General features: G+C 45.9%; 1 protein-coding gene across 3 annotated transcripts in view; it reads left to right on the forward strand.

Annotated features, from left to right (window-relative positions):
• The first annotated feature begins 3,481 nt into the window (after positions 1-3,481).
• The window catches only part of DESI2 (desumoylating isopeptidase 2), a 45,517-nt gene continuing 22,143 nt past the window's right edge, over positions 3,482-26,855 (forward strand). Inside the window, exon 1 of one of the 3 annotated variants that reach the window (XM_045453181.1) lies at positions 3,482-3,784. In XM_045453181.1, the coding sequence (XP_045309137.1) occupies positions 3,743-3,784 (42 nt within the window). In that variant the 5' untranslated portion in view covers positions 3,482-3,742. Of the gene's footprint in view, positions 4,375-26,855 lie in introns of all 3 variants that reach the window. The other 2 variants (XM_045453183.1, XM_045453182.1) reach the window with 2 other exon arrangements.

Raw genomic sequence — 26,855 nt, forward strand, 5'->3', positions numbered from 1 at the left:
GGAGGAAGGGCTTCCTGTCCCCACCTTTCCTGTCCGCGTGAACTTGGCTATGCTTCTTCACCCCGGAAGGGCCGCAGGCTTCAGTAGCGTGTTTGATTTCTAATTTTTTTAATGTTTATTTCTGAGAGTGTGTGCACCAGCAGGGTAGGGGCAAAGACAGAGGGGGTCAGAGAATCCGAAGCAGGCTCTGCACTGACAGCAGAGAGCCTGGTGCGGCGCTTAAACTCACAAACCGTGAGATCGTGACCTGAGCTGAGTTGGATGCTTGAGCCACCCAGGTGCCCGCAGCATTTGATTTTTTTTTTTTTAACGTTTATTCAATTTTGAGAGACAGAGACAGAGCTCAAGCAGGGAAGGGGCAGAGAGAGAGGGAGACACAGAGGCTGAAGCAGGCTCCAGGCTCCGAGTTGTCAGCACAGAGCCGGATGCGGGGCTCAAACCCACAAACTGTGAGATCATGACCTGAGCCTGAGTGGGACGTTTAACCGACTGAGCCACCCAGGCACCCATGACAGTGAATTCTCTTCTGGATCTGATGAATTAGAAGTGACCACGGGACATGGGATGTCAATGAATTCTCCAGAATCTGCAAATACATTAGTGTACGTAGGGAAAAAAAAAGACTTTGCAGATGTGATTAATGAAGGATCTTGAGATGACATACTCCTGCCCAATGTAATCATGAAGGTCCTTCTAAGTGAAAGGGGGAAGCAGGAGAGTCAGAGAAGATATGAGGATAGAAAGAGGGGTTGGGGCAATGTGGCCATGAGCCGAGGAATGAGAGCAGCTTCTAGAAGCTGAGAAAGGAAGCAGATTCTCCCCCTGGAGCCTCCAGAAGGAACACAGCCCTTGATTTTAGCCCAGGGAAACCCATCTGGGACTTCTAACCTCTGGAACTGTAAGATTATAAATGTGTCTTTTATATACATTGTAGTTCCTGTTCATGTGAGACAGCAGCCATGGGAAACTAGTATCTCCGGTAGAGAAATCCAGTAGGCTGCAGGCTATACCGGCCCAGTGCTTGGGACAGATGAGGGGTTTGGAGTTGGGGGCATCAGACTTTTCAGCATGTGTGTGATTATGACAGCTGAGAGCAGATGAGATCACAAAGGTCAAGGCAAGTGTGCAGGGTCAGAGGTGAAGTGAACCGGCGGTGTGAGCCCTCGGGAGTGCAGCAAAGACTCAATGAGGTGTTACCGGATAGCACCCTTCCCCCATATCTCTAGTTTGTTCACCTGGGTTGGGTGGAGAAGAAGACCACACCAGAGACGGAAGGGAAGGCAAAGCAGCTGGGTACACCGAAACTCGAGTTTAGAACTTTGTCCACAACAGGTCTGAGGACAGTCAAATATCAATCATGCATCCAGCACTTACCACACTCGGCATTGCCTGGCCGGTGAATCTTATTTCCCTAGTATATTTGTTTCTCCCTATTCTACACCCCTGTCTCTCTCTCTCCAAATTCCCTACACCCCTCACCTTCCCTCTCCGACTCTCCGATGACCATCTTGCCTCTTAATCATTGAGAAAATCAAAGCAAAGCAGGAGGGAATATTCATTCCTCCAGCCCCCAAATTTCTAACCTGCCTTCATTTGTCTTCTGTATCTTCACCACTGTGCACCTGCACCTGCCTTACATGCCGTCACCATGGTTGAGGCATCCTTCCTACTAAAGGCCAACCCTGTACCACTCGTGCACTAGATGTCCTCTTCTTACCTGGCCCTCAGAAATCCCCCCCCCCCATCTCCTACATCATCAATTTCTCTCTCTTTACAAACAACTATACCTTGGTATCGCTCATCTTAAAAATGTCCTCCATTGGCCACATAGTCCTACCCCACTATTGTCCCCAGTTGCCTGTGGATCTCCATGTCCTCACCTCACATTCACTCCTCAAACATTCCGGATGTTCTTTGGATCCCACTCTTCCCAAGACTGCTCATGTCAAGATTACCAGTAACCTCCAATTTGATACAATCTAATAGTCTTGTGGCTCCTGAGTTGCATGTTCTCGTGTCTCTGCAGTTCCTTTTCCTTCCCAGCTTGACCTCTAAATGAAGGATCCTAGAACTTAGCCTTTGGCCCCTTCCTGTGTTTTTAGCTACACATTTTCCTAGGTCATCCAATCAGTCCCAAGGCTTAACAGTCTATTTATAATGGCTGCGTCTCCAGCTTACACCAATGCCTATTTGATATCATGGATGTCTAGAAGACATTTCTAACTTAACACGACCAAACCATAATTCTTGATTTCCCTCCTCCCAACCGTTCTTCCCAAGTTTCACATCTTACAAATGCCACCACCACCCACACAATCTCCTAAGTGAAAAATCTAGAAACTGCCCTTGAATGCTTTCTCCCTAACAAACGCAACTCATTAGCAAGCCCCACGAGACTCCACTTTCAAACTATTGCAGATAGAATGTTCTCAGTGTTCCCCACTACTCCCAATGCCCAAGCCACCTTTTGGTATGCACTGTGGAACAGCTTCCTAATTGGTTGAATGTTAGCTTTGCTGCTCCCCCTTTATGCGGTTTTTGTCCGGATGGATAGCCGTCCTTCAGATCTCAGTCTAAACCAGACCTTGTCACCAAGACGTTCCAGATGCAGCCACCCTAAGATTACTGTCAATCACTTCATCCCATTTTGATTCTCTGCAAGGCACATACCACCCATATTTATTCTTCCTCCTCTTATTACGGTATTCCCCAGGGCTCACAACACTGCCCGGCATACGGCAGGCACACAAAGATTTGTTGAATACATGCAAAAGCAGCTACTGTGTCCTAACGTTATGCTAATCTGTGAATGCTGTACTCTCCTCCCATTGTCAGCAAGACAGTTTCATAAAACGTAAGATTTCATACTGAGCACTAGCTGGACGCGTGTTATGCGCCCCCCCCCCACCCACCCCCCCCCGCAACCTGCCTTCCTCTATTTCCGCACCTTCTCCACGTGCAAAAAAATAAGCAAGGAAGGAGGGTTTGGAAAACAGGGTCATCGCTACGGTCTTTTGCCACACTCCGCTGGCTTCAACGTGCTCAACGCGACGGAAACTAACAGCAGTGGCCCCGACCAAGAAGGGTTGAAGGTAGAGGACTTCACCTGCCGCCAAGGGCGGACCGCAGAGGACCGGCGCCGATCCCCAGCACTGCACGCTGGGAGCTGTAGTCTCCGGGGGAGGCCTGGTGTGGTAGGAGCGGGATCCCCCGCTGCATGCTGGGAGTTAGAGTCGACGGCTGGAAACCGTACTTGTGAGATTCGGCCTCTGCGCTGGGAGCGGCGAGCGGCGGAGTCCTCGCTGCATGCCGGGAACTGTAGTCTTTCTGGGACCCCTCTCTGCTTCAGCGTGGAGAGGCGCCATCTTAGGTCCCGAGGTGCGGCCGCGCCGAGCCAGAGCGCAGGCGGGCTCAGCCCCCGCGCCGGGCCGGCCCCGCCCCCGGGGCGCCTGGCGCCCGCCCCCCGCTCAGGCCCCGCCTTTCCCCACGTGTCCGCCGCCGAGGGGAGGTGCCTGAGCCGGAGCGGGCCCGCCAGAGGTCCGGCCCCGTCGGCGCTGAGGGTCCTGTCGGCGGCGCCCGGGAGCGGCCCGGCTCCCCGATGCTCCCGCGCCGGCTGCCGCGGGCCGGGCTGTGCGCTTAGTGCCCGGCTCTGGCCCCCCGAAGTGCCCGCGGGGGTGGGAGCGGCCTCGGCCCCGCGGAGACGGAGCGGCTGGAGGACGAGGCGGCGGCCGCGGGGAGGAGGATGGGGGCTAACCAGTTAGTGGTGCTCAACGTGTACGACATGGTGAGTGCGGCCCAGGCCGGCGTCCTCCGGCCGCGGGGCTCGGACCCCGGCCCCCGGCCCCTGCGCTTCCTGCCGCGCGTCCCCGCCTCCGGCTTAGTTCTCGGGGGTGGGGGAGGGGAGCAGGATTAGGTTTTAATCCCCGCGCACGTCGGCGCGCGGGGAAGCGCTGCCCGGTCCGCCCGAGGGCTCCGGCCGGGGCTCCGGGCGCCGGGCCCGACAGCTGGGCGGGCGAGCGGTGTCCTTTCGGCGAAGCTGGGGTCGCGGGTCCGACCTCCACTCCTGTCCCCGGGGACTCCGGGGCCGCCCCGTCCCCGAGCGCCTGTCCGCCCCGCTCTGCCGCTTCTCGCAGCCGCACGGCTCCCGGTGCCCGAGTCTCCAGAAACTCCCAAGCTCACGGCTGTCGGTGCTTAGGCTAGACTCTCTCCAAAGGCGCACAGGGGCCGACAGCCCCTTGCCTCCGAGGCAGCCTCATTCGGATGAATGAGGCTCTAGTTTACCGAGAAAAATAGCCTAGCTGAGTTACGTAGATAGAGATCTAGGTGGTGCTCCTTTGCTAGATTCTGAAGACCACTCTGCAGGTGATGCAACAGGTATCCGACGTGACCGCAGGAGAGGGAAGGGGAGTTTATGAGGTCATCTAACTTCGGGGTGCCGCAGGCACCCGGGATCGAGTCCGAGGACTGGTTTGCCACGGAATTGCGCCTGAAGTACCCGGCAGAGAAGGATCGGGGCAGTTAGATGCACGCCTGGCTTTGTTGCTTTCGGTTGGCTAGTTTTCGTTCTGCGAAGGGTTCCCTCCGCCTGCGTGTGTAAAATTTCTTGTAAGTGTTTTGGCAGGTGAAAAAGCCCTCCTCGTTATTTCTGTGGGCTGAAAGATGCAGAAGGAGCTGGAATACGAGAGGTCAGGAGTCACGGTTCGCCCTCGCAGATCTAAACTTTGTATTCCTTTGCTGTGTGTAAATTTCTACCTTCACAGTGCAGCTTCTTGGGTAGAAAGGAATTTCGGCGTCCTATTCTGGGAGTTATGTCAGGATGGGGTAGAGACCGCCTGGGACTTGAGGTGACGTCTCCGTTGATTTGGTGGAGAGGTTTGGGGGTGGAAGGAGATGGATGGACGTGCGTGAAACGTGGTAGGAAGAAATTAGAGAAGCATAGAACTGGAGGGCCTAGAAACGCAAGGCACTAGTTAATAAGGTCTTTGGCGTGTGTCACTGGTTAGGAGTGGTTCTCTGGATTTCAACTTTTTGTGGTCAGTGGGATACCTTTACTGTTCAAGACTTTTCATTGCCCTTTTACTGTTTCATCGCCTGCCCCCCTCCCCCCACCGCCGTCATCTGCATTTGGTATCTTGTCTGTTCTTGAAGACTTACAAAACATCTCACGGCATATATTCTGCTTTTGAGAACACAACATGCCTCTTCTTCTGGATCATTAAGCCCCTTTATAAGTTAGGGTTATGTAACAATGACCAGAGGGTCATAGACTAAGAGAAATCTGAAGGTCGAAGCAGGGAGAAGTTTTGCTGCTTTCGTAAAACTGAAAATACATTATTTGGCCTATGATGGGCTTCCTTGCACCTCAGGTGCTCTATGAATCACAAAAATCGTTGCTAATTGTGGTGAGTGTAGGAAAAGCTAGAGGTGATATTTAAACCGATACATTTTAAAGGGAGGAATGTTCTGAAAGATGTTAAAAATATTGTTAGCAAAGATCTTATTCCTCACATCACTTTTATAAAGTGGGTAGTTACAGAGGAGGCAGGTAGAGAAAAGGGTAAATTAAACCTGCCCAGATAACCAAAAATAGGATCTAGAATTTCTAGACCACAGTCTGATTCGTGATCTCCTCTGCTGAATAATTCCTGTGTTTGTTTCTTAACGTATTGCTTTTCCCTCGCAATAGGAGGAGAAGCAGCATATGAATGTTTATCAGAATGGTAAATAGTTGAACTATTAGAGTTCTGACAATCTTGCCCTTGTTGTGTTCTTTTGAGGGCTTTCAAGCTGTGGCTGTTTGATGTCAGTCATTCAGCAACCTACAATTTTTTATGACCTTGTAGAAGTCACAAAAATGAATGAATGATCTTTCCCTCTTTGAGGAATTTAGAATACCATGGGGGAGGTACAACAGTAGTAATAATTCAAAACAGAATAGTGTGATTTTGTGATTTTGGTAGCAGAACAGGATGTAAAGCAGACCACGTGTGGTTGTGGGCTCAGGAATTGCTGGAAGGTGCAGGGACCTGTAAAGGCGGAGAGCAGTCAGCAGGAATCGTTGTGGCCAGAGGAGAGCGCACGTCGGCCTGGGAAATAATCAGCTGGCCCAGGAGAACTAGAGTGTAGGATGCATGAAAGAGACACATTGGAAAGTTTGATTAGAACTTTATTAGTTTGGGGCTGGAAGGAAGGGCTAGGGGTGGGGGGTAAGGCTCTGAACCAGGGGGGCCATCTTCACGGTAGGGAACAGCATGATCAGAGGTATGTTTTTGAATGAAGACCAGTGTGTTGAGGAACAAGTGTGTTTCCTTTATACTCCCTTTTCCCAAGTTGTATTGGTTTTGGAAACCTTTTTGCTTGATGTCAGGGGCAAATCCTTTTATCTTTGATAGTACTGCCTGTGCGTCATAGATGCCTTTGATGGGGATTGCTGTTGTCTGTACAGGCCCCGTCTAGCAGCATTCTGTCTCGTCCAGACTTCACAAACATCAAAATCAACCTTTGGTTTGCACTTCTAATCACTGTTTATAGGGACCCCTTGCCTGTATCCCTGTGTCTCCTTGTCTGTGAGGCTGTCACCAGCTCCAGCCCTGACTGTTTGGTTCCTATTCCCTAGATTGGGAATCGCTGATCATTTCTGTTTGTCCCTAACTGCCACATGTAAGAAGAAATTGTATCAGGGTCACCCGCATTAACTTCTTCCCACAGAGGGATAGTATAATCCTTAAGAGGTTACTTAATCCTACAAAGTGCTGCTAAATTATTGCTTGCTGCTTTCTCAGTGATTATGTTCCTCTTTGTACTTGGGGATAATCTACCACCAATAAAACCTGTCCTGGGTGATTTTCTGAGTCTCTGAATGAGGTGATTCGCATATTCCCAGTTTGCTAGCATCCGTAGTAGAGCAGGTGATTCAGACTAGTTTCAGCTGCTGGGACAGTCTCTGCTGGAGCCACAAGGTGTTCATTTGCCACGGATCCAGATTTTGTGCTTTTTCAGGTTATCTTGACTACTAATGAATTGTTAGAAAAAAAAAATATGCAGTAGCTTGATAATATTTGTAGATTCATTCTACAAACAGTTTTCTTCCTGTTTTCAAATAGCATCTGTACATCTCCAGAGCCTTAATAGGAAAAAAAAAATGCATTCTAAGACTCTTCAAGCAAGGAAGTTTGGCACCGTACTTTAGACGATCCCACCTCCATCCTACCTTGAAGAGAACGTGAGGGCACGCACATGGGAGAGGACCTGACTTCCCACACATCTTTAGATCTAACTCAGACTTATTTTTAATGTTTTATTTATTTTGGGGAGAGAGAGAGTGGGGGAAGGGTAGAGAGCGAGAGAGAGGATCCAAAGCGGGCTCTGTGCTGACAGTGGAGAGCCTGACACGGGGCTTGAACTCATGGACTGTGAGATCACGACTTGAGCTGAAATCAAGAGTCGGATGCTTAACCGACTGAGCCACCCAGGTGCCCCCATAATATCTTTATATCAACATGTCCAGAACAAACTTTTTCCTTTCCCTTCTCTCCATAGCTCAGATTTTCCCCTTTACTCCATTTAATACCCCCCCCAACCGCTCCCCTCACTAGCCTCCCCCCACCACTATTGTGTTGTAATTTTGTCCTGATGACCTTCTGTTTAGTTTCCCAAGCCAGAACCCTGGATGTAAAACTATTAATTCTTCTGTGTTACAAACCCTTCATAGTCCAGTCACCAGGCCCTGTCTCCTTTAGTTGGGTTGATTCTGTCTAAAAGTAATTGAGAGCTTAACAGTCAGTAGCTAATACTGGAAGGGTACTTGTCTTGAGTCCAGATATAAACAGTCCCGGGGTTGGTTCAGCAGCTCTGCTGGGACATCGGGGACCCAGAGTCTCCATGCTTCTGCTCTGCTGTCTGTTCCCATCACGTTGGCTCTTGTTCTGGTTTGTCCCATCATAGCTGTGAAATGGCCATCGTAGCGGCAAACATAGTATCTTCAGTGGGACGTGAAGGAAGACAGGGGTAAGCAGGGCCTTCTGTGTGCACCTCTCTCCTTCTAATAGGCAGACGAGGCTTTGCCAAGGCTGCTCTCCTTTGCCGAGAAATGGTCCCAAGTTGGCTCCACCGTGACTGGGAGGAAGCTACCTGACTTTCCCGGCCTGAATGGCAGTGAGCTGCAAACCCTAGTCCCATTGTTCTTTAAGTCGGTTACCTTATCATTATTTCTGCTGTTGCTTCTCAAGTTCAGGTCCTTGTTATCTCTGTTCGTAGAACAGTCTTCTGGCTTCAGTCTCTGGCATTACTTCGTTTTAATCCATCTTCCCTTCTGTCACCAAAGTCATCTTTCTGAAACATAGATGATTGTGCCATTCCTGTGCCTAAAATTCACTTGCAGGGTTGGGTCTAATGCCCTTTATGATGTGACCCCTCCCTGACTAATAGGCCCACCTCCCACCAGTCCCACACTCTGTCCCATCCCAGCACAGACACTTCGTGCTCAGTACTGATATGTTTAGTTCTGCAAGCAGGCTCTGCTACAAGAGCTTACGCCTCAGTGTCTGTGCTTGTCTTACCTGGAATGTCCTGTTCTGGCATCGGCCACCCGCCGCCTCCTGCCTTAGCCTTGTCTTTATTCGGCAGACTTGCGCCAACTTTTGCGCCCTAGTTGTACTTTGTACGTATCTTCCACTGTGTGTGTCATAATTCTGTGCGTCCCATTAGACCAGGTTCCTCGATGGCAGTATCTAGAACTGGGCCTGTCGTGAGAAGGTGTTCTGTAAATATTTACCAAATGAATGGGACTTCAGGCAGTTTTATTAGGAATGGTGCCAGTACTTAAATGGCATCAAACAGTCTTCCAGTTTCCCTTCCCTTTGTGCCAAAAACCTTTCTGTATTTGTCCCCCTATTTAGTACATTACTGGATTTTAGCTTTGGTTGTTGTAAAGGGGTGATCGAGTGAAGGGGGGAGGAACACGGGAAGCGGGGAAGGAAAACTATCAAATATTCTTCTTTGACATAGTTTCGTTTTGTTTGTTTGTTTGTTAAACACTGTGGGGCTAGACTGTTGATTCAGTGAAGTTGGAGCCGCAGCCACTCCTTGAGAGGCCCCCCTCACCTTTGTCTTCCTTTACATGCTGCCGAGCGAGGATCCCGCAAGGCTCTGACGGTCCTGTTGCAGCCGTGACCCGCAGACCAAGAACAAGTAGTTGCTCCTGGGGAGATCATCTTTCTGAGAACATTGTCAGAATTTCAGCATGGATGAACCAGTTAATGGGAACTAGTCTTAATTCCCTTGCACCACGTCTGCTTCTGGGCCCAGGGCCGCTTCACCGCTTGACATAGAAACAGTGGGTCCGTGAGTCTAACCAGAAAAAAAGGACGGTCAGTCATAAATCTGACCTCCTACGTTATCTGTGGCGGTATCATTACTTTTTTTGTTTAGTCTGTATGAGAAAAGAATTTAATCTCTGTACGGATTTGTGTTCTGTTGCTAGAAAAACGAATTGCCAAAAATGTAGCGGTTTGAAATGGCTCGTGGGCCAGACGTCCAGGTGGGCGGGGCTGGTCTCACAAGGCTAAAGTCAGGGTGTCGGTGGACCTAGACAGGGACAGATTTGCCACCAGGCTCATCCAGATGGTACCAGGATTCGGTGGCTTGTGGTTGTAGGGCTGAGGTCTCCTTCCATGCTGTTCCGTGCAGTTCCGTGCTGGCTGCCAGTCGGAGCCACTCTGGGCTGCTTGGAGCCTCTCACGTTCCTCATTTGCATCCTTGGTCTTCAGACCAGCTGGAGGGCCTGGAGTTGTGCCATGTGAGAGTCTGACCTCCCTTCCCCTGCGTCTAGCCCACCTCCATCCAGAGAGCTCTCCGCTCGTTTAATTAAAGGGGACCCACAAGGATATGCCAGGGTAATGTCCCTGTGTTAAGGTGTCTCTAACTTAAATTACATCTGCCAAGACCCTTTGCCATGATTCACAGAACAGATTCACAAGTTCTGGAAACTAGGGTGTAGACACCTTATAGAGTCCTTTCCCTATCGCACCATCTATGAAAGGTATTTTGTAAACCCCAGAATATTCAGTTCTCCCTTTTAGCAGGCCCTTGACTTGTCATGGAATAAATATTATCTCCATAACTTAAAATGGAACATTTGAAGTATTCAAGAAGTAAAGCATGGAGAGGCGCCTGGCTGGCTCACTCAGAGGAGCATGTGACTCTTGATCTTGGGGTTGTGAGTTCGAGCCCCACGTGGGGTGTAGAGATTTCTTCAATAAAAAAAAACTTAAAAAGAAAAAACATGGAAACCTTTTATGAGTGGCTCATACTCCGATGTGAAAGGTCCGGGCATGTTGGTGAACACAGGCCCTTCAGACCGCAGCGGGATATTGTGTAGCAGCTCCGAGGTCACATTTGTGATGATGGATAAAGCTAACAAATTAGAATTTAATGAAACTAGTAAATACGACTAAATACCAACGAAAACCTATTTTAGGTGAATTCTTACATTGGATAGAATTTTTTTTAAATGTATACTTTAATTTCCTTTTGTTGACTGATTTTCTAGAAGATTATTTAAATTCCAAAGTATTATTGTTCAAGTGTCATCCAGTCGGTTGATAGAATATACAGGGAAGTCTGCCAGAATAAATAATCTTAAACTATAACAAAGGCAGAAAAATAATAAAGGGAAATGAGCTACATGAAAATAATTTTAATTTTCAATTAATCTGAAATGGATTTGGGTATATGACTGTGATTGCCCTTCCCCCAAAACAATAACGTAAAAACAAATTGACCCCACATTATTTGGAATAAAAGTCTGGGCTCACTAGGTTGTGATACTACTAAATTCTTGCCCATATGGAATTGGGGAGTCTCATTACTACACTATTTGAATTATTATAATTTCACAGCGTATCTTAGGCTGGACCAGTTTCCTTTCATTATTTTTCCCAAATTTTCTTGGCTATTACTCATTTCCTCTTCTAGGCTTTCTGAAAAATTCCGTACATTTTTTTTTGTCTCTTTGGGTTTTTTTTTTTTTTTTTTTTAAACTGTCTTAAAATACACATAAAATGCACTGCCTTAACCGTTTATGGCTGTATTAATTCAGGAGCGTATATTCACACTGTTGTGCAGCCGATGTCCAGGACTTTTTCATCTTGCAAAACTGAAACCCTGTATTCATTAAATTCCCTTTACCCCTCCCCTCGCCCCTAGTTACCACAGTTCTACTCTGTCCTGCGAATTTGACTAGATACCTCCTAGATGTGGAATCAACAGGACTTGTCTCTATAACGAACTTATTTCACTTTACATAGTGTCCTAAAGTTGTACCCATGTTGCACCACATGTCCGAGTTTCCTTCCTTTTTAAGGCCGAATAGCGTCCCGCCGTGTGTGTATCCATTCATGTGTCCATGGACATCGGGGTCGCTCCCACCTTTTGGTGACTGTGCATGATGCTGCTTGAACACGAGCGTACAAATAACCTGTTTGGGTCCCAGCTTTCAGTTCTTTCAGAGGCGCACCCAGTCTGTAAGTTGTTGTTTTCATTGGAACTGCACTGGTTTTAGTGCAGTTTAAAGTAACTTGGGAAGAATTGGCATCTTTCCTATTAACATATTCTTTTTTTCTCAATGGTGAAAATGGGATTTTTTTTTTTTTTTTTTTTGCTTTTTGAAATTTTTATCGAGAAAATGCAAATATTTCATACATGCATGTAGTTGATAGGTTAATTCCAAGTCCATATATCTGAGCCATCTATTAACAGAATATACTTCATAAGTAAGTAAAATAAGATTGATTCTAGGTCATTTTGTCATAAACATCCACGCTGCATACGTTTTCACCATGTAAGTAATTGACTATAGGGCAATTTGCTGTAAAAAAAAAAAAATCACAAAAAAATGACATTTCATTTGAAAGGACATAGTGAAACATGAAAAATGAATAACAAAATTAAAAGATCCTATTGCGAAATACAAAATATTTGAATACATTTAAAACATGTGTAGACTTTTGACAGTATTGCGCAAATAACCGATTTGATTTTGTGGATTGTACCTAGGCATTCGTCTTCGAAGTCTTTCATTTGTAGTATTATACCTTTTTTTTCTTTTTTTTTTGTATGTTGATTCATCTCAGCATCACTGTTTTCCTTCTTTCACTTCCTTCCTTCGTTAAGAGAGGTATCTGTTTCCAAACACGAAGATGCGGATTCGTAACCGAGCTTTGCATTGTGCAAGCCGCCTGCACTGCTTTTTTCTCCTGGCATGTTGTCACATGTTGGTGATAGTCTGGAATTCTCTGGGAAGTGTGGACGATGTGCCGGCGCCCGGATGCGTTCGTGATGGAGCCCTGCCATCACCATCGCTGCCACGCTCCCCTGTCCCCAGTACAGCACGGGGTCTGGCCTGACCCTCCTGTTTCACACTGCCCGTAGGCGGGCTCCCTCACGGTGTTTTTGTCAAGTCGATCCATATAGTCGTTACCATCCAGTCTTTCAAGAACACTACGTCCATGCATCACTGAATAGATCGTCGTGAGAGCAAGCTAAGATTTATACAACATCAAAACAGGAGTTTTGTTAATGGAGAAATAAACCGACGGCCAACTTCGATACGTTAACCCAGCCAAGGACGGTCGAGTCATCGACTCGACTGGGGAGATGAAGCCAGACCATCCACCAGTTATTTTAGCTTTTATGGCAAAATGTTCTTACAGCCAACTGGTGGTACAGCAGAACTGTTTGTGGCAAAAACGTCTGTGGCTGAGACGCACAGGGCGAAAATCCCGGACGTGACTAAAAGGCATTTGGTATATTAAGTGGCAGTAGGACTCACCAGGAAAATAAAGCAGGGGGAGGGGAAGGAGAGCGTAGGCCGGGATGGGGCAGTGCGGTTTCTACTACGGTTTCAAATCGAGTGGTCAAGAAGGGCCTCGCCAAGAAGAAGGCATTCCTGAAAGGTGAAGGGGTACACCGTGTGGATACCTAGGGAAAGAACATTCCAGGCAGAGTACGCAAGCACAGAGGATAAACCAGGCCACATGCCTCCAAAGTAAATGTACAGCAAGAAATAGAAGCTTTTAGGGGGAATTTCTGATTTATGTTCTCAGATAGGTTCATGAGGGTCATTGAAAATTGAGCAGACAGTACCAGAGAAGGAACAATCTGAGATCAAGAGAGATTCCGCAGAGGTGAAAAGTGCCATTGCCTGACTGAAAACTGCAACAGGAGATTGAAAACTAAAGAGAAAGTAGCAAGATTTAGAAAACCTCTCAAGTAGAAGTCTCGCCAGCCTCCAAAAGGATCAGGTGCCAGGCAGTGTTTGTTAAAAGTTAGGAACGTTCAAGCAAAGCCCGGTTTAACTTTTAAATGTTAAGGATGAAATAAAAAGTCCTACAGACACGCACAGGCAAAAAAAGGTACCTCAGGGGACCAAAATCAAGACTTCTCTGTCCTGACACCAAACCCCAAATACAACGGAGCATTGTCTGCGGAGTCGTGAAAGGGAGAGCATTTCCGTCTGAATGCCCTGACGTCTCTAGTGGTCACTCGCGCAAAAGGACGTGGAGAGTATCTGGCACCTCTGGGGGGGCTACTGGAGGTCTCAAGAACTTAAGAATGGGGTGGTGACTGTAGAGGAAAAGCCATGGTCTCCAACGCTAGTTGGAGTTAGCAAAGCTAGTTCCTATGATATATATGGTTATGGACTATGCCAGGGTCCTGAATTACTCTTCAAAGAGAATGAACATGATGTTACGATTAAGTCCCAGGTTGTGTTGACCAAATCTGGAAGAGAGGGAGGGAGGGAAGTCAGCAGATACGGTTGGTTTTGGTCTGTATTGGAAAATTGTATGTGTAAATGCTTTTTGTCATGTAAATGTAAGTAGTGTTGGGATAAAGTTGGATCTAGAGGGGAAACAGCAGAGAAAACACAGTACGTACAGTGGAGGAGAGAAAACAGAAAGAAAAATGGAAAAGGAAGACAAATAGGCCCAAATACAAAAATTATGAGATGGTCGTAAATAAATTAAATCCCCTATTAAGTTTGTTAAGTATGTTTATGTCCTTTCCTTACAGAAATTTTAAATTACACGTGGTCAAAACTGTCATCGTTTTATGACCATTCAGGTTTATATCATCCCTAGAATGGCTTTTCCGGGTCTGAAATTATAGAAGTAATCCCCGTGTTTACTCTCCAGGGGAAAACCAGTTACCCCAACACTGTTGATTGGATGATCGATCGTTCCCTATGTTAATTGGAGGTGCATGCCACATTTATCCTCTAACAGATTGTCATGGATGTAGAAGTCCTATTTCTTGACTCTCTGGGCTTGTCCTGTATTTAGTTGCCTCTTCCCACACTCTCATCAGATGTTTAGTTGCGTATTCCAGTGTTACGATACTGGTGATGGAGGTTTCTCTTGCTCTCTCTTGGCATTTTATGTTTCTCACACATTCGTATTTCAAATAAAACTTAGAATCAATTCATCAAAAAAACTCACTGAAATTTTCAGTGCAGTGACATTAAGTTTATGAATAATTTGGGGGGAGAATTGACAGATTTAGAATATTGAGTCTCCCCATAATATAAGAACTTTTGTATTTTAACACTCATTTTTGAGAGAGAGACAGAGTGCAAGCAGGGGAGGGGCAGAGAGGGAGGGAGACACAGAATCCAAAGCAGGCTCCAGGCTCCCGAGCTGTCAGCACAGAGCCCGACGCAGGGCTGGAACCCATGAACCATGAGATCATGACCTGATCCGAAGTCAGACACTTAACCGACTGAGCCCCCCGCGTGCCCCAAGAACTGACCTTTTTGAGTGACTATTACAGGCCAGCCATTGCCTCATATCATCATCCCTTTTTAAGATGATGAAGCTGAGGCATAGTTGAAAGGCCTGCTCAGATTTGTGGCCATAAGTGGTAGAGCACAGTCCTGCATCCCGAGCTCTGACACTACAATCTGTGCCCCTAACCACCACATTACAGTTCTCTTCCTCCTCCCATCCCTGGAAAGTGCTGTTTCTCTATTTGTCTTGATTTCCACACCCCTGACCCCACCTAACTTCCACTCTGTGCTTTCTGGAACTCCTGAAGGGGCAGTGGCAAAAAAAAAAAAAAAAAAAAAATCCCTGACCTCTGAATATTCCTGTGATGGCTAATTGTATGTGTCAACTTCACTGGGCCAAGCTAGTACCTGGGTTTTAGTCAAACATTAGTCTAGGTGTTGCTGTGAGGGTATTTTTTGGATGCAATTTACATTTAAGTCAGTAGACTTTGAGTAAAGGATAATGGGGGTGGGCCTCATCCAATCCGTTGAAGGCCTTAAGAGCAAATACTGGGGACCCCTAAGGAGGAAGGAACTCAGCCTCCAGAGGAGCTACAACATCACCTCCTCCTAGGTCTCCAGCCCCCCCCCCCAGCTTGTCCTGCACATTTTACACTTGCCCCCCGCCCCCCGCATCATGTGAGCCAGTACCTTACAATGACCCCTCCCTTCCTGCACCTTCATCCAAGTTAGATTCTGGCATCACCGTTACTGCCGTTCCCTCTGGCATACTTGTCTGGCAACCCTAGTGAAGTTGAACTCCCCATCTCAGCAGCTGAGCGCGGCTCGAGAAAACCCCACAGCCATCCTGACTGATCTCACTTTGAAATCGTGACCACAAACCCCAAGGGGACCCTAAATGCTGTCTGGCAGTGCTTCCATATTTCTTTGGTCAACTGACTTTCCCACTCCAAGACAGCTCCGGTGCCCCTCCCCGGCCGTCACTCTCCGCTGGTGACTTCACTGCTTGCTTCACTTTAAACAAGAAAGTAGGGGCGCCTGGGTGACTCAGTCAGTTAAGTGTCCGACTTCAGCTCAGGTCAGGATCTCACAGTTCATGAGTTCGAGCCCTGCATCAGGCTCTGTGCTGATGGCTGGGAGTCTGGAGCCTGCTTTGGATTCTGTGTCCCCCTCTCTCTCTGCCCCTCCTCCACTTCGTGCTCTCTCTCTCCCTCTCTCTCTCTCAAAAATAAACATTAAGAAAAAATTAGAAAGGAGCAGCTGAAGAGAATATGATCTCCCCCCCCCCCCACCACCACCACCACCACCACTGCCTTGGTACAGTCCTGCTGTGCGTGGAACGGGAATCACCCGTGTCCTTACCGGAGGTCAGACCTCCCACTCTGTGCTGGATCCCAGCCCCTCACTTCGGTGCAAGGACCTCTCACTCAGAACCGTCCACGCTCTCACCTGCTGTCCTCGTAGTCGCTATGGAACGTGCTATGATAGTTTCCGGTCCTTGTCCTTCTGAACTGAGGAGTTAGTGGACTTATTCTGACATTCTGTCCGTTGACCATGCACCATATGGCACCACGCTCTCAAGCCAGAGGTTTGTGTCTTTTTAATCAACTTCTTTAGAAATGTGTTACTTTAAAAGACTAACAAGGAAGCAAGCAAGAGCTGGGCTATTTCAGGCCTGTTCATTCATTTCTGTTGCTGTTTATCTGGGCATCAAACGGTAATTCACACACGGTCAAGTTCCTCACTCTGCAGTGAGCTTGAGGGCAGAGACAAGGTCTTACTCTTTATTCCCAGAACTTGGTGCATTGTCATTGCTTTTAAAAGGTTTGTTAGGCTCACCTGAAGTTCTCCTAGGAGCCGTCATCCTGAAATTGTTCCTCTCTCCACTGTGTCCTCTTGTTCATTGAGGCTGCCTGCAGGACGATGGAAAGGATGGACGGACGGACCTCCCCACCCTGTCAGGTGGCCAGCGAGAGCCCCAAACATCTGTGCCGGTTCCGAACAGGACTATCAATGTGACACAGAGTCATGGCTAAGGCAGGGGCAGCCGGAAGCTGTCCTTGACCTCTTCCTTGATCAGGCCTGCTGTCTGCCGTTTGGAATCTGTTCTTTGTCTTTGAGGTGTAGTCTGGAATCCCTCAGACCGTGTGGATTTGCATCCCACCTCCTGCTTTTTACCTGTGTGACCTGGGAAGGTTTCTTAACTTCTCTGTGTCTCTGTTCCTTGCTAAGATGGGAATCGCAATTCATAGGGTTATTGTAAGGGTCGATTTATGTCCAATGCATGGACAGGGAGCTGGTACATGATAATCACAAGAAAGCACCAGCTGTGTGTTAGTGGTGTTATTTGCAGGATTAGAAGAAACTGAGCAAGCTCCCGGTTGTATTCCTTCTGCAGTTGCAACACCTCGTAACTTGATCTTTGGAATTTCCTCGCTTTATCTTAAGGAGTGTTCCGCTACCGAGGACAGGAAAGCAGGCTGTTGCGTGTTTGACATTAGCTCTAAAATCTCCCATCACGGTGTATGTGTAACTCTGGGGCTAATTATGTAAGCCTTTTCTCTTCCCTTGTGCGTTGAGAGCCTTTGAGCCACGTGAACTTAATGGAGCTGATTTCTCAGTCTTGAAACATTTGTGGAAGTTGTGAAAACAAACAGCTTGGCCGAGACTGGTTTGTACACCATAGCAGAGTTCTCATTTCTAGCTCATTGTCCGGCAGTCAGTTAAAGCAGCCACCAGGTAAACACACTGGTTCTTCCCAGCCCTTCTCAGCATAATGTGCGTGTGTGCCCTAGTTTACTGCCCAGTAGTACGGGAAGTTGTCTGCTTGAAGGACTCTTGCAATTCTCAGGTCCAAAACGAACGTATCTTCTAGATTTCTCCTCCTGATGTCCTAGAAAGGAGTTTCAGATACGAAGGTTCGTTTCCAGAACAGGAGGTCTCTACGTTACTGAATTAGTGACCAGGTGGGCACATTATATGGCATTTAAGGCAAAGGCTAGGCAGTGACTCTTTTTACTTGCAGTGGTGCGGGAGGGGTCACCATAACTTCACACTTAAGGAAAAATGATGAATAGTCATGATCTCCATCTTACTCCGAAGTTGTTCGGGGCGCTTCCAGATCATGTAAAGAAAAGGAGGAGCCCATGAGGCTGTCTGCTGGAAGCCAGGCTGTGTGATAGGAGCAGCAGTAGGTAGAGGCTATGAAGCCTGGGCTGTTTATGGTTTGGCCGCTCATCATGTGACCATGGGCAAATTACTCCTAAAGAGATTTACGTGTTTTGCATGGACCGTTACTACGAAAGAGAGTGAGTGAAAGTACATTTTAGGGTAGCATTCAAAAATGAGTTTTTGGTTTACTACATATGCACATATTTCTCTTCTAACACAGGTTTGTGATTGATTGCTTACATTCTTAATGAGTTCCTTATGGACAAGGACTGAGTTAATCGTCCGTGTAACCCCAGCGCCTGGCAGCCCCTGACACATAGGTGTGCCTACATTGTATTGAATCTGGGTTGTTTAACTTGCTTCATTTATGGCTTTGCTGCAAGTAAACATTTTTAAATGAGATTTAAACTGAGGTGCAATTTAGGAGACCCTTCTAGAACAGTAGCTCTTCTTTTAAAAAAATTTTTTTTTATTGTTTATTTATTTTTGAGACAGAGAGAGACAGAGCATGAACGGGGGAGGGTTGGAGAAAGGAAGACACAGAATCCGAAGCAGTCTCCAGGCTCTGAGCTGTCAGCACAGAGCCCAATGCGGGGCTCGAACTCACGGACCACGAGATCATGACCCGAGCCGAAATCGGATGCCCAACTGATTGAGCCACCCAGGTGCCCCTAGAACAGTAGCTCTTGATTGTATCCTAGACCAGCTAAGAAATACACTTACATCACACCATTACGCACATGTGTAAACTGATACCAAACGTTCAGGAAACACCTTATTCAGTGTCTTGTCCTCTGATAAGTCCTATTCCGTCATATTTCACTCATTGGAAATAATGCCGGTGCCAACCCACCGAAATGATTTCGGGATCCTGTAATGGGGTGCAACCTACAGTTTCAAAGATGCTTCTCAAGAATGCAAGCTCTATGAAAACCAGAACTTCATCATATTTGCTACCATGTTGCTAGCGCTTGGCACATAGTAGGTGTTCAGTAGATATCACCTGCATGAGTAAAAGAATGGAGATACTCTTTTCCATAGGTCACAGTCGAAAAGATAAAGCATTACAAACTCCTTGCTGCATTTCAATTCATCCAGTATTTGAGCAGTCTACTAGGTGTAATACAGTGCCCTCAGCACCATGGAGGATCCAGGAATTTTTTTTTTTAAGTTTATTTATTTTGAGAGAGAGAGCAGGGGAGGGGTAGAGAGGGAGGGAGAGAGAGAGCATTCCAAGCAGGCTTCACACCATCAGCATGGAGCCCAACGCAGGGCTCGAACTCAGGAACCGCGAGATCATGACCTGAGCCAAAATCAAGAGTTGGATGCTTAACCATCTGAGCTACCTGGGCACCCCTGGAGGATCTAGAATTAAAGAACACTCAGCCTCAGGCCTCGCTCAGTTTAGAGCCCAATCCAGAGTGCAGGTCAAATACAGATAGGCCATGAAAGAAGTTTCAAGCTTTTACCAAAATATCTGACATCAGCTATTGGGACAACTACACCAAGTGCCTCGTAGGAAAGATTTGCCAAGAACTTAGATTTCTGGTACAGATATGCCGTCAGGACCAAGAATTGACAGTACTCTGCCTCATCTATACCAGAGATAACATTCTCTGGTAATGAAAATCGAGCCAAACTGTAGGTTACATGCAATAGGTTTAGTCTTAAAAATATTCAAGGAGCATTTGGTTCACCGTTGATTTGACTTGTAAAAATCTATTCTCCTTTAAAAAACAATTTACAGTTATCCTGGGTCTAGCTTGTGGTGGGTCCTAAAAATTAGGTTTTTTGACAAGCACAGGAATTTGTTTTTGAAAATTGGTTTGCCTAGTTGATAAAGCGGAGGAAACTGACGTTATGTGAAATGCATAGGAGCACATTTTCCTTGGTTTTAAGTTTCCTGTGAGTGCGTAGTGATGTGTACTCATGCTCGTGAACTTCAGGACAGTGCTGTGGAGCTTTAAGTCTCAAAGCACAGTCCTTGGGAAGGCCAGCTTTGGACTAACCTTAAAATGGATCGTCAGAACTGTGATTTAATAAAAGAGGGTGCAGGCTGAATAGTTCTGCTGAAACAAACATACACTGGGACTCTGTGTGTGTGTGTGTGTGTGTGTGTGTGTGTGTGTGTGTGTGTATGGTTACACTGTCTCAAAAAAAGCTTTACAGAACATTTACAAAACTTGAAACCCTATTAACTAAAAAATTACTAGCAAATAAAGATCGAGGCTTAATACCTAAGGTTATCAACAATTTATAGATAGCATGGTAATGAAAATGTTAATGTTATGTAAAGATTTTTTTTCCTAAGACCCAGAAAGTGAGTGATGTGCTTATTTTATTTATTGTTTTAAATTTTTTAGCGTTTATTCATTTTGAGCAAGACCGTACAAGCGGACGGCGGGGGTGGGCAGAGAGAGGGAGACACAGAATCCGACACAGGCTCCAGGCTCTGAGATCTCAGCACAGAGCCCCACGCGGGGCTCGAATTCAGGACCGCGAGATCATGACTTGAGTCAAAGTTGGACGCTTAACCAACTGAGCCACCCAGGCACCCCAATGTGCTTATTTTAGATAACATTCTCTGGTAATGAAAAAATTGGACATTCTTAGAAATAATGATAATGGAATAGAATATGTAGTGTGCCATCCTTCTTACGGTATAAAGCAAATTAACAGATCTGGATGCTTACGGTTTTATCTAGAAAAGAAAGTAGTCTGTCTCAGTTCATTCAGTGAGTTTTTATTGACTCTGTTTTACGATTAGCCTGATGGTAAGGCTCTATAGATAGCATTTTAATAAGATTTACTATTAAGTAGCATTTGCTGTAAGATTATCTAGGACTCAATCCAGTGGTACCAAAAAGACCTCCTGAGGTAGTCAAACAGTGTGAATGTCAAAGACGGCTTTATATGAGATGGCACTATGGGAATTACCCCAGTCTCCACTACTCGCGGTTTATTTTTAATTTTTAACTCAGTAAGTGAAAGGCCTTCTCTTTTCCCCTAAACACCTTTTTAAATTTTTTTTTTTTCAACGTTTATTTATTTTTGGGACAGAGAGAGACAGAGCATGAACGGGGGAGGGGCAGAGAGAGAGGGAGACACAGAATCGGAAACAGGCTCCAGGCTCTGAGCCATCAGCCCAGAGCCTGATGCGGGGCTCGAACTCATGGACCACGAGATCGTGACCTGGCTGAAGTCGGACGCTTAACCGACTGCGCCACCCAGGCGCCCCCCCCTAAACACCTTTTTTATGGGAGTTAAGTAAAACACTTGCCTTAACCCACACGAACACGGGTTTTTTTTAGGGGAAACCATCATACTTTATACTTAGATCAGTTAATACTACCTTTTGAGGAAGTCAGGCCCAGCACCTAAGTGGTTATATTAAATGTTTTAAGTTCCAGACTAGGGAGATAGCATGTATCCTCACTGCTGCTTTCAAACAGGAAGCATAAAATTTTATTAAGTTGATAAGTCAAATCACTGACTGAAATGAAGTTTAATGAAAGTTCTCTGTCAGAAGAATAACATAACATTTTAATATAGGACTGTAATACACCACAGTCAATTCACTTCTGTAAACAGTGCTTTAAAGTAATAAATGGAAATGTTTAGGTCAGTGTTTTGCATTGAGGCAAGATGGAGCTCAAAAGTAATTGCAGTTATCGATGTATTTGTTGCCTTCCCACATATTTTAAGATGATAGGTTTCCTGTGAAGTGTTTCCTTTTACCTTTTATTATATTAATACTTAAAAAGCTTCGAAAAGCCCTCTACACTTCCGTGGCGGTTGGTGTCGGAAGAGGTGAAGCTGGAATCCGTGCTCCTTCCTCGGCCCTCTTCTGTATGCTTGGGAAGGCCCAGGCCGTGATGGCCCAGTGCCGAAGTGACGTGTGGCTCTCCAGTTCCTCGCTCCTGTTCGTGACTGTAGGAGCGCCCTGTGACACCACTGGCATACTTATGGAGACCTGTTCCTCAAACCTGTGCTCCTCCAGAGGATACATGATCGCGTGTGGGATTCTTAAAGCAGACGCAAATTAATTCTGCCGTTGTTTGCTATTCACTGTAATGAGTCACTGCTCCTGGGAATTTGACATCGGCTCCCAAAGATTCTTGAAAATTCCGAGATCTAGCAGATAGCTGGCACTGAGCCGCTTATTTACATGAGCGTACGGCCATTTCCCGGTAGGTAAGACGAAAGCATGAGGGAAGGATCACATGGTCAGTAAACGTGTTTGCTACTCCTGACGCTTCCTGTTTCCCGGGCGGGTCAGGTAGCCCTCTGAGGACTTCACGTGGTGTATGCTATCTATTAATAATCCCCATTTTATAAATAAGGACAGAGAAGATGGCGTCTTTTTTAGGTTACGCACCTAGCGAACAGTGAAGCCAGAGTTTGAACCGAGGCTTTCAGGCCCCAGGATCTGAATTGGAATCCAAACGCTCTTTGAGACCAACAGGGGACCTTGAAGAAGTTCTCATATACGTGCATCAGAAGAAACCAAAGCAAAGAGCTCTGGTCTCCTGACAGCCCAGTGTCTTTTCCACTATCGTTCAGATTCTTCAGCCCGTGTGGGTTGTCGTACTTGGATCAACCTCTTTCTATCCAAGCAATATCTCTGTAGTCAAGTGTAACAGAAGCCACGTCCTTGGGATCTAGCCCGGAATAAAGGAACACTGTGGGCTTTCCTGTTAGACCCGAAGGGAAGGAGCGCTCTGGATGAAGCCAGCTGACCAGGCGATACCCTCCATCCAGATGACTTAAGTAGGTGGTTGATGGGGAGACACTGTGGTAACTTGCTGGTTTCGTGGTTTGAGAGAAGACTAATTCGTGGGAGCGTCTGGCAGCTTGACCATTTTCCTTTGCGACAGAAACGTCTGATTTCTCATATGATCCACTGAGGGCCTCTCTTCCTCAGCACTGGGTGAATTTGGCACATAGCCACCTCTTGTGGATGTGCCCCTGACGTTCTGTGTCCCTTCTCTCTCGCAGTGTGGCCTTTGTGTGATAAACTCTCTGTGATGGCCAGCCCCGGCGTCAGTCTGTAGAGCTCTGGGAGCGACAGTTCTCAAACTAGTCCCCTGAATGCTAGTTGTACTCTTACACTTGAACCAAGCTCTTAGGAGTAAAAGTGGTCTTTTCCAGTTCGGATGAACGGCTTTTGGGTGAAACACTTCTGGGTTATCCATCTTTCCCAAGTACGTGACTGTAAACCTTGGCACCTGCTACTGTTTAGACAACAAAATCCGGGAAGACGTATCCAGCAGAAATTAACAGAAGTCTTGCGTACATCCAGCCATATCTAACTCAGCAGCTTGTTTTGTTTGTTTGTTTTTCATGGACGTGTGTTCTTGGCTGGGAGCTCATGTTGTGTATTTTTTGTTTCTTTTGGAAAATGTCAGTGTTTTATGGTGTTCTACAAAAGCAAGAATTTCCATAGCAGGTTTGAGAAGCTCTGTTAAAGCTCTGTGGGGAGATAAAGTAAACACAAAGGATGGAAACCATGTCAGAGAAGGACTGAGAAACCCTACTGTTAATTTCAAAAATCTTGGACTTGGGGGAGGATAGTGGTTAAATCACGGTAGGGAAGTTTTGCAACTGAAGTCATTTAGGAAAAGGCTCAGCTGTCATATAGTTTTTTGTTTTGTTTACGCTTATCTTATTAAACCCCCACTTAAAACAGGCACCATCCATATCGTCTGCAAAGCCTTGGCAGGACTTTGAGGGCGAAGGACTCGACAAGGCATGCTGACCTTGAAGGCATGTTGACCTGTCTTCCACAGGCAGCCAGCCCGGTTTTTAAAGGTGGAGCCTCTCAGGCCTGTGCTCTAATAATAGAGCCAGGAAGCCCAATCAGAACAGACTCATTTGGAGGGCATCACTCTCTATGACTGACCCCCCCCACGGAAGCTTTCCCCTCTTTCCTTCTGAATTCATTCAGGGAAAAAAAAAAAAAAAAAAAAAACACCAAAGAAAAACATCTAATCTCCTTCATCATGTAAATTCTAAGAATTTTGGCAGTAATATGCTGCTGTTCATATGTTCATTCTGGTCCCTGACCAGAATATATGTATTTAGAGTTGCTTTTTGTCTGTTCTTTTTTTTTTTTTTTTTTAATGTTTATTTATTTATTTATTTTTTTTTTTTTTAATTTTTTTTTTTTCAACGTTTATTTATTTTTGGGACAGAGAGAGACAGAGCATGAACGGGGGAGGGGCAGAGAGAGAGGGAGACACAGAATCGGAAACAGGCTCCAGGCTCTGAGCCATCAGCCCAGAGCCCGACGCAGGGCTCGAACTCACAGACCGCGAGATCGTGACCTGGCTGAAGTCGGACGCTTAACCGACTGCGCCACCCAGGCGCCCCGAATGTTTATTTATTTTTGAGACAGAGGGAGACAGAGCATGAGTGAGGGAGGGGCAGAGAGAGAGGGAGACACAGAATCTGAAACAGGCTCCAGGCTCCAAGCTGTCAGCACAGATGCGGGGCTTGAACCCATGAACCGTGAGATCATGACCTGAGCCGAAGTCAGACGCTTAACCAACTGAGCCACCCAGGCGCCCCATCTTTTTGTCTGTTCTTGATGTGTTTGTTATTTGTTTATAGCCTGGCTTCTATGTGATTTTTGAAGGCAGCTGTCCGAAATTTGAGAAGTAACCTATTTAAAGGCTTTTGACTGGGGATAAGAGTTCAAGAACTAATTGGACCACCTTTTGTGTCATTAGAAAATGTTTTACAGGGGTGCCTGGGTGGCTCCATCGGTCAAGCATCCAACTTCAGCTCAGGTCATGATCTCATGGTTTGGGGGTTCAAGCCCCATGTCAGGCTCTGTGCTGACAGCTCGGAGCCTGGAGCCTGCTTCAGATTCTGTGTCTCCCTCTCTCTCTGCCCCTCCCCCTCTTGTGCTCTCTGTCTCTAAAATAAATAAACATTAAAACTTTTTTTTTAAAGAAAATGTTTTACAGTAGCTTGTATATTTTTCATTGTTTTTGTTTTGGTCGAAAGCCCCACGGTCATGATCTGCATATTTTATTTCACTCAGATTGAAGTTTACATTGGACCATTTGTTAGAGTAAGCACAGGGAAATGGAAACTTTTTTTTTCTTCATGAATTTTTTTGGTTTTCATTTTGCTAACAGTGGGAAAACTTTCCTATAATGCCAAATTTCCTTATTTTTTTTTTTCCAAAGGAACTAAGTATGTATTGTATTCAAAGGAAAATTTGTCCTTGGGGGACACTTGGTATTTATAGAACAGTTTTTAAGTTTGCCGACTACAAAATGACAGGCTCTTCTGCCGTTTATCTGCAGTTCATAGATCCTTTATTTCTGTTCTTCGCGTTTTTTGAACCGTTTTCTTGAGATATAATTCACATGCCATCCAGGTCACCCTTTGTGTGCAGTTCAGTGGATTTTAGTGTGTTCACAGAATCCTACAGTCATCACACTCCATGTTAAAAATTTGTCTTCACCCTGAAAAGAAACCCCATCCTATTAGCAAACACTTCCATTTCCCTGCAGACCTCCCAGCCGAAAGTAACCACTGCTATACTTTGTTTTCTTAAGTTACCTGTTCCGGGCATTTCGTGTAAATGAAATCATATGCTCTGTGGTCTTTCCTGACGTGGCATAATGTTTTCACAGTCCGTTCATGTTGTCCCCTGCATCAGTACTCCAATCCCTTTTGTTGAGAAGTGGTGTTACATTGTATACATATATCACGTTTCATTCATTCATCGGTTGATGGACATTTCGATTGTTCCTGGTTTTTGGTTATCGTTAAGTAATACTGCTATGAATGTTGATTACAAGTTTTCATGTCACTGTGTATTTTCAGTTTCTCTTGGTGTAAACCCAGGAGTGAAATTGTTGGCTCATAGAGTAACTCTAGGTGTAATATTTTGAGGAAATGCCAAACTTTCCCAAAACTGCCATGCCATTTTGAATTCCCATCAGCAGCGTATGAGGATTTGTTTCCCCACATCCTTGTCAGCTTGTGTTTGTCTTTTTTGATTATTGTCATTGAAGTGGGCGTGAAGTGGTATTTAATGGTTTTGACTTGTGTACCTTCTTTAGAGAAATGCCTGTTTAGATCCTTTGCCCATTTTTTAACTTGGATTATATGTCCTGTTCTTGAATTCTAAAAGCTCTTTATATATTCTGGATATATATGCCTTACCGAATACGTGATTTGCCAGTATTTTCTCCCATTCTGTAGGTTGCCCTTTTACTTCTTTATAGTGCCCTTTGAACTTTGAACGTACATGTCTTAGTTTTTGTGAATCTGATTTATTCTCCTTTTTTCTTTTGCTCGTGCTTTTGGTGTCACAACTATGAAGCCATTGTCTAATATAAGATCATGAAGATACACTTTTGTTATTCTAAAAGTTTTATAGTTTGCTGCTCTTACATGTAGGTCTTTGATCTATTTTGAGTTAATTTTTGTATATGGTGTAAGGTGGGGGTCCTGCTTCATTCATTTGCATGTGGATATCCAGTTTGTGTTTCTTTCTTTCTTTCCTTTTTTTTATTTTTTATTTTTTTTTTTTATGCTTATTTTTGAGGGAGAGAGAGCATGAGCGAGCACGAGCAGGGGAGAGGCAGAGAGAGAGACACAGAATCCAAAGCAGGCTCCAGGCTCTGAGCTGTCAGCACAGAGCCTGACGCGGGGCTTAAACTCCAGAACTTGGAGATCATGACCTTGAGCTGAAGTCGGACACTGAACCCCCTGGGCCACCAGGCGCCCCATTCGGCTTCATTTTTTAAAAGAACTTTCTTTCCCTCATTGAACTGTCTCAGCACCCTTGTCAAGGATCAGTTAATCATACGTGTAAGAGTTTATTTCTAAACTGACTTCTTCTCCATTGATCTGTATGTCTGCAGTTACACACTATAGC

This window comes from Leopardus geoffroyi, chromosome C3, assembly GCF_018350155.1.
Source record: "Leopardus geoffroyi isolate Oge1 chromosome C3, O.geoffroyi_Oge1_pat1.0, whole genome shotgun sequence".
Taxonomy (NCBI): domain Eukaryota; kingdom Metazoa; phylum Chordata; class Mammalia; order Carnivora; family Felidae; genus Leopardus; species Leopardus geoffroyi.